This window comes from Amborella trichopoda, chromosome 13 (assembly GCF_054954075.1).
Source record: "Amborella trichopoda isolate Santa Cruz 75 chromosome 13, AtrichopodaSantaCruz75HAP2 v2.0, whole genome shotgun sequence".
In the NCBI taxonomy this organism is placed as follows: Eukaryota; Viridiplantae; Streptophyta; class Magnoliopsida; order Amborellales; family Amborellaceae; genus Amborella; species Amborella trichopoda.
In genome coordinates, this window is record NC_142348.1 from 47,755,821 (window position 1) to 47,763,926 (window position 8,106).

The 8,106-nt window shown below is 36.3% G+C and overlaps 2 protein-coding genes across 2 annotated transcripts; both read right to left on the reverse strand.

Annotated features, from left to right (window-relative positions):
• Positions 1 to 2,996: 2,996 nt before the first annotated feature.
• Positions 2,997 to 4,880, reverse strand: LOC18446766 (protein LATERAL BRANCHING OXIDOREDUCTASE 1). Its single transcript, XM_006856879.3, has 2 exons — positions 3,603 to 4,880; positions 2,997 to 3,515 (listed from the first exon to the last, which is right to left on the reverse strand). Exons 1-2 carry the CDS (start codon positions 3,777 to 3,779, stop codon positions 3,207 to 3,209), a joined length of 486 nt encoding a protein of 161 aa, XP_006856941.1. The 5' UTR covers positions 3,780 to 4,880; the 3' UTR covers positions 2,997 to 3,206.
• A 139-nt stretch (positions 4,881 to 5,019) lies between these two features.
• LOC148779286 (protein LATERAL BRANCHING OXIDOREDUCTASE 1-like) lies at positions 5,020 to 7,649 on the reverse strand. The gene is made up of 3 exons (XM_088856719.1): positions 7,145 to 7,649; positions 6,399 to 6,726; positions 5,020 to 5,500 (listed from the first exon to the last, which is right to left on the reverse strand). The coding sequence occupies exons 1-3, from the start codon at positions 7,624 to 7,626 to the stop codon at positions 5,237 to 5,239; spliced, it is 1,074 nt and encodes a 357-aa protein (XP_088712845.1). The 5' UTR covers positions 7,627 to 7,649; the 3' UTR covers positions 5,020 to 5,236.
• Between the last annotated feature and the right edge of the window lie 457 nt (positions 7,650 to 8,106).

Here is an 8,106-nt window from a genome sequence, read left to right on the forward strand (position 1 = left end):
AAATCGAGGGACGGAGCATGGTTGCACGCCAGGATTTCAGACAGAATGTGAAAGGACCGGTGGTAGCACCCTACGCCCTAAGACCACCCTTAGCTAGCTCCTAATTTACGTGAAAAATGGGGAGACCACCCCTAGCTAGCTCCTAATTTACGTGAAAAATGGGGTAGGGCTTATCTTCTTTGAATTACCCAAAAAAATACTTAAAGATAAAAAAGATGAACGGCTTGGGGCCTGGGCCAGGTCATGGGACTGGCACAAATCCCATTTACCTACAAGTCATGTCCAAGCTAAATTTTATAGGGGAAAATGTTATGGGTGCGGTTTGTGTAAGATCGAGTTTCTAAAAATTAAAAGTAATGCAAACTTTCAAATAGTATCGATGAATGTAATTTCATTACTAAAAGTTTTTGTGATAACTTTTAAATTTATTTTTATTTTTAATTATTAAATTTGAAGCTTCAAAAATAGTGCAGATCGAACAGATCTATGAAACCTTGAAAATATAGAAAATTGAAAGTCATTACAAAATGAATTATTTCCAAAACTTGAAATCCATTATTTCCCATATCCATGCATCTTGAGGTCGAGATGGTCAATTTGAGGATATTTGGCATCAAAACAACATCTACTAGTGAAATTTTTGAGGTGTGTCTTAATTTGATTGTTTAGAGCCTCACTCTTATATGGACGTTTTTCATTGTTTTGTAGGACATGTGAACTCTTTCAAAACAAGTAGAGCCTCACCTCAAAACTAAGGGTGGCAATGGACTAAAAAATACGTACATTTCCAAAACTTGAAATATTTTTCCCTCTTCTGACATTTTGATGTCGAGATGATCAATTTGAGGATATTTACGCATCAAAACAACCTCTTTTAGTGAAATATTTGATGTAAGCTCTAATTTGATTGTTTATAGGCTCGGCACTATATAAACGTTGTCCTATTAATGCTATATTATAGCCACAATAGGCTCCGTCAACATTTCCCAATAGTGCAGGACCACAATTTACCATACAAAGTTTTCTTTTTCCTTAATGATAGAGCTAAAAGATTTCATGCTATCGCAAGAGTATATTGTCTATTTACTACCTCATGTAAACGCCAGTATACCTATAATTTAGGACCCTAGTATATAACATCTTCAACCAATAGAAAACCTCAACAACGAGCTTTTCCAAATTACATTCTTTCTGCACTTGAAAAAAATAATATCTCAATATTCTAAAACACACATATTAATGAGGGCATCCAATATTTTAATAATTAAAATTTTGATTATTACATGTGCATTTATGCACATCTTAAAAATAAAAAATAAATGAGATAATATTTAAATAATAAAAATTTATCATTATATGCACATGCATTAAATGTAAACTTGATCTATCAATTTTTAAAAAACATATATTTCTGTGAACCCGCACGACCATATTATGTAAAAAACTAAATAAACCATATGTTTCCAATAATTTTATTCTTTTCGTCTTAATCTCTAATGAACAATAAACCTAATTTTATATTTCATTATAGAAGAGTAACTCAGGTTACTACTTGATGGCACTAAACAACAATTTACTCCATCAGTAGCACAAACGTTTTGTTCGGTGTTAACCCATATTCTAACACACACGTGAGTGAAGGCACGAGATCTACAATTTAAAGGAACGTGTTCCGTGAGAAATTGAGATCGCGATTTGTGGGATTATGAGATCAAGTTTCGTTATGAATGGGATCGAGAATCATATAAATAGAAGTGAGACCCTAAAAAAATTAGAACGGTTTTGGTTGAGATCCGGGACACAAAGTGCCGGAACTGGATTCCAGAGCAAGAGCGCCACCCTAGTTGGATGATGCCCGGTAACTATAGTTTGAACAAGGCTATGTCCAACTGCCATAAAATAAATTTATTTTTATTTTTTTAAAAAAAACTTTTTTATCTAAAATTTGAGTTGCAAATGTATTTTAATACAGCACACCAAACAAAAATAATTTAATAATATTTTGAGCAAGACAATAACCAGAGTACCCACAAAAGAAATCTTTTGGACATGTTTAGAATATGTTTTATTATTTTTATTTGGTGTGTTATATAGAAGGAAGGGTACGCAAGCATCCTTCCATTGGTTGAGTTTGAACAAGGGTATATACAATGCCCATAAAATATTTTTATTTTTATTTTTTAAAAAATTATCTTAATCTAAAATTTAGGTTGCAGATGTATTTTAATATAGCACACCAAATAAAAATAATTAAATAATATCTTCAGCAACACAATGACTAGAGTAGCCTAATAAATGCGTCTGGTGGAATATTTTTTGTTATTTTTATTTGGTTTGCTATATAAAAATGTATTTACACTTTGAATTTTCGATTAAGATGATTTTTAAATAAAAGAAAATGAGACTAGATTTTCAATGCAACCGAAGGGTGCTTGTGGACGCTACCATCCGCATCAAAAATAAATAAATTTAACAAGAAATAGAGAGGATGTGTTCCCCCATCAAAATATACCATAGCATCATGCCAAGAATTGTAAAATGTTGCTAAAAACAATTGTAAAATAATACTACTTAGTGCATTGAGATTCCAATTGAATGCTAACTTTGGACTTCTATGGTCTTTGGTCGGCATGGCAAGACGAATTATTGGTGCTCGTCCATCTAAATAATGGAAAATTTTGGACCGCATCTTTGAATTTTAGAATAAATTTTTCCACAACAAACCTAACAATAAAAAGCAGTAGTTCTCATAAATTAATCTCAAAGGAAAGTCCAATAATTGCCACTAAATACTAGGCCAACAAAACGTTTGTTTTCAATGATGAAGTTGTGATTCCAACCATATATTGCTATATCAATCGATTACCCACATAGGCCAAGATCACATTTCCCAATAAATTGAATAAGGGAACTTTGACTGCGAATAAGAAGAAAATTGAGAGCTCAAAGAGAGAGAGAGAGTTTTGCTCCTCACAAAGTACTGCAGACTAGAAGTGTAATCGGAAAGCTCATGTATTGCTACCCAAACTCATTTCTCAACATCCAGATTACGCGTACATATTACAGGAGTGATACAGCAATAAGAGACATAAGCACAACATTAAGAGACATAATGACAACATTAAGAGAGAGAAAGAAGGCTCAAATCTTTAAAGCAAATTTTAAGAGATAGAGGGAGAAACTAGGGTGGTTTGAGGTGAAAAGATTTACACAGCAACAGTAGCAGTAGTAGCAGCAGTGGGAGTTTGAGTAGTAGGCTTCTTGAAGGTGAGAATGGTGACAATGTCATTCTCACTCGCCAATTTCACACAGTTGCTGAGCCTCCTCACCCTATAAAACTTGCCATAGTTGAAAGTCTCGTACTTGGTTGGGTTCTGCTCGTTAACAAGATCAGGCAACGGCTCCACAGTCGCCTCGATGGCCGACACAAACGCCAGCGCTACTAAATACATCTCCTTCTCTCCACTCACCACCACCCTGTTCTCTACACTGTTGTACAGCCCGTTCGTGTACCCCTGTTAGAGAGAGAAACAAATATTTTTATGAGTATTTAGAGAGAGAAGCAAATATGATATCTTGATTGATACAATAGCAATAGATACCTCCATGAGGTCACCAATCTGGATAGTAAAGGAGTGGGGAATGGACTTGGCCTTGATCCACTCATTGTCCTGGCCCTTGATCTCCGGCCCATTGGGCTGGCCGGGGGCCAGCATAGTGAGAGCACTGATATCAGCGTGCCACCCCTTTTCCAGCACCAGGGGAAGGGCATGGCTCATAGTGAGAAGAGATACATTTCGAGTTTCAAAAAATCTTGTCCCGTGGAATTGCGTGCTCCCACATGGTGATATAAACTAACGCCAAAAAAAGAAATATGAGCTAGACGCGTAGAGCAGCACGGGTGTGATCAATGCGCAGCATGCATGAGTCAGCTGAGTGTGATTAAAAAATTGTTTTAAGAAGAGTTTTAGGTTTAGGGGGTAGCACCACTTGTGACCAGTTAAAAGTTTAGGTTTCTATTTTCACGGTAAGAATTGCTAACGATTTAAAAAATGTGTAAGGGCTCGTCATCCTCATTGAATTACCCATTAAAAAAATATTGTGATTTTCAAGTCCATTTATAAGGAAAAACTTCATCAAATATTTTAGTCGACAAGATTGTTTTCATACTAGAAAATCATAATCTTAACCTCCTCCAAGTACAAGGATTGAAAATTTTTTGAAAATACTAGAAGTAGTGTATCTCGCATAATATAAATGGTGGAAGGGCGTGAAAGGACTTGTGTTATCTAGCAGGAGTATATGTGAATGATTTCATGCAACGGTTGTATAGTAGTATAATACAATCATATTCAAAAACCTTGTTAAAGACATTTGTTTGACATGAATTTTTAAATGTACACTCTTTTCATTTATTGGAAAAAACTTCATTTAATAGTTCAATCAAGAAGGTTGTTTTGATACTATAAAATCATTGTATTAATCTGAATGTGCATGGATGTGAAAAACTTTTTGAAAATACTGCAATTAGTGCATCTTGCAACACATTAGATATACGAGAAAGCCTCCCCTCCACATAATATAGATGACCAATGGTTTAGATTAAACATAGCCACATCCAATGGGCATAACAGAGTTTCGTATTCCATATTTTATTTTTATTTAAGAATAATATTCATTCAAAATTTTATTTGTTGATGTATTTCTATGTGCTAAGTGTTTAAAACACCCTTAAATTATTTTAGAGTGTATGTTGGTCATTTTTTGTTCAAAATATTTTTCATTCTTTTAATTAGGTTCTCCGTATAGAAATAAATTCATATCTAAATTCTCAACAAGTATCATTTATAAACAAAAATAAAAAATAAAATGTGAAACTCTTTTGAACCATTGGATGTATGTGGTTCAATCTCAACCATTGCAGCCCTATATAACAGAGAGGAGAGAGATGCATCTTGTGTACGTGAGAGAGAGATGCTTACGTATAACCAGAAGATGAAACGATAAGGAGATTATAAGTACAGCAAACATATCAACCTTAATGCAATAGGATGACACAAACCATACTACATAACACTTGAATAATAGCTGGGCGTTATCAGGTACGTAGTTTGTGGAACAAAAGCCACTTATTCGAACAAACATTAGAGATAGAGCATAGTACTAGAAAGACAGAAAGGAAAGCAAGAGCAAGCAAGGGCACAAAGCATTGCAAATTTGCCACAATGAGAGTAGCTTATTTGGATTTTTTGAAGTCTGCAACCTCAATCACAGGCTTGTCCAACTTCATGAAATTGCTGGTCCTCCTTGACACAAAGTATTCACCCCATTTGTATTCACCATAATGTGCAGGGTTTTTGTCTTCATCAACCAGCTCTTCTAATGGTTTCACAATGGCATTGTAGGAAGGCACAACCCCAAGGATGGCTGAGAACCTCTCGACTTGAGAGTTCACCACAACTCTGTGGACTAAGCTATCATAAAGGTCGTTGCTCAATACCTGTGAAGGTCATAAAACATTATCACTCCCACAAAGAGATGTAAAGGAAAATAAATAAGCATACTACATCTCCTCTATAGACCCTATCGTCTAGTTTTTCTTCTCTCTCTCTCTCTCTCTCTAGACCTATATCGTCTTCTTTTTTACCCCCCCCTCTCTCTCTCAACATCTTGACATCTCTCTATGAGTAAATGATATGTTGTTGCCAAAAGATTTCATGCTCCAGTGGGAGTATATTGTTTATTTACTCTCTCGAGTTAAACTCAATCTAAAAGCACTACTAGTACAAATCCAAATTTGGGGATGTAAGTCTCTTAGGTTAACCTCAATTAAAAAAAAAAAAAACAAAAAAAATTTAAATAACACTATTGGTGGCCTTGAAAAAAGTAATGTTTGAAAATGAAATATAAACTATCCATTTTTTTGAAGGTGAGATCAAGGTGTCAGTGAACTCGAAATTAATAATTTTTTTCTTTTGAAATAATTATTTAGTAATTATTAGATGGTTCTAAAAACTTCATATTATAAAAAAAAAAAAAAAAAATTCCTACCTAGCAGAGAAAGTTTATAGGATATGCTCATTTAAAAGCATGGTATGCAAAAACCTGCACCTCAAAACTCATGGAAAGTTTCTAGCGTCAGATAAGCTTCAAGGCAATCATCTCCGCCATGACCATTATGGCCATGAAAAAAAAAATTATTTCAAACCCTAAAAAAAGTTAATACAATGTCCAAACCATCAATTTAAGTGCTCATAAATCTGCAAGATCTGCACTATTTTTGAGCTACAATTTTCATAATCGGTAGTGGAGCTTGATTTTAGAGTAATCATAGAAATTTCCCTTGTCCAAAGTTGGTGAGGCTTTCCTTGAAGGCCGTATAGAAACTGCATCCATACCTGAAGCACGTCGCCGGCAACAATAATGTAAGAGTTGGGTATGGGCCTGAGCCTTAGCCACTGACCGTCCGATTTTCGTTGAGCCTCCAATCCACCGACCTCATCAGTGGTTAAAAGGGTAAATGCACTTGGATCTCTGTGAGCTCCTTTGCCTAAAACCAACTCTGGGTTATTGCACGATGAGTAGTGATTAGTGCGAACATAGCTTAAGCTCTCTTCGAAATAAGGGTGCAATCGATGAGATGGGAGACCCAAGCTGAGAGAAATGACTTCCATCAATTGAGACATCAACTTTAAGCACCCTTGGGCGAAGTCGTGGCATATTTTCCTGTGGGAGAGGGAATAAGTGATAGGGCTAGTGAGTGAAATCTCCTCTATCTTTTCTCTTTTTTAGGGACCAAAAACAAAAAAAATCCAACCCCCCTCCCCCAAAAGAGGATGAGATCCGAGTCCTTGGAAAATAAAAAAGAGAGAAATCTCCTCTTTTGCTCTGAAGCTTTTGGTGATCTAGCAGTACAAGTGCACAATAAGCATTGACACCAAGAGAATATGGGAAAGAGAGAAGCACACTTAAAATGTTCTAGCTTACAAGAAAGCACAGACAACCTAGAGGGAGAGCGACAATGGAGTCGAAAATCTAAGAGAGAGTGAGAGGATGAGAATATCAGAGAGAGAGAGAGAGAGAGAGAGAGAGAGAGAGAGAGAGAGAGAGAGAGAGAGAGAGAGAGAGAGAGAGAATCCATTACTTGTAATCCTCTGGCTTTTCCGGCCACATGTTTTTTATAATCCTGGTCTCCTTGCAGTCTGCATCCGGGTTCTCTGGTAACTCGCGCTCGTCTCTTTCTGCCATATAGTCGAACACTTCACACCAATCTCTGATATTCTTGGTGAAGTCTTCATCATGGTAACCCCAAGGGTTCTTTACATCTCTAGCCGCCTTCTTCTTCTCCTCATATGGCAAAGCTGAGAAACCAGCTATAGCCTTCTTCAGATTAGACCAGAGATCAGGCGACACACCATGGTTAACTGCGACAAAGAAGCCCCACTCTTTGAAGGCATTGTGCACTTGCTTTGCAATGCTAGCCTTGGCCTCATCCGTGGAGGAATTCTGGGGCAATTGAAGTGGTGCTAGGTCGATTATTGGGACATTTTCTAAGTATTTGATTGAACCTATGGATGGACGAGTCTCTACGGGTTGAATTTGAGATGGATCAATAGAGGGAGCCATTTTATCTTGATGCTCGGTCTCTTGATTCATGGCGAACCCGGCTCACCTCTTTATAGTCTCTCAGGCTCTCTTTTTACCACTTGGAAACGTAACACGTGCCCTCGGTGTCGTTTTTAATTACTTGGACGTGTAACACGTGCTAGGGTTATGATTTGAACGGAGTATACGACTATCAAATTTAGGGCTGCCATGTTGGGTTTGACCAAGACCTACCCTAAAAAAGGCTGAAAATTTTGGCATGCTGGAAACAGTCTAGGTCGGAAATCGTATTTTGGGCCATGGTATGGCTTGGACGAGAAATATTTTTGTTAAGTTCGGCCCTGGCCGCCATTGGCCTGAAAATAATTATAGAGAACAAACTTTTTTTCCTAAATGTGCTCATTTAGGAGCACTAAATTTTTTTCCCAAATGACATTGCCCATACACACATATATATATATATATATATATATATATATATATATATATATATATATATAT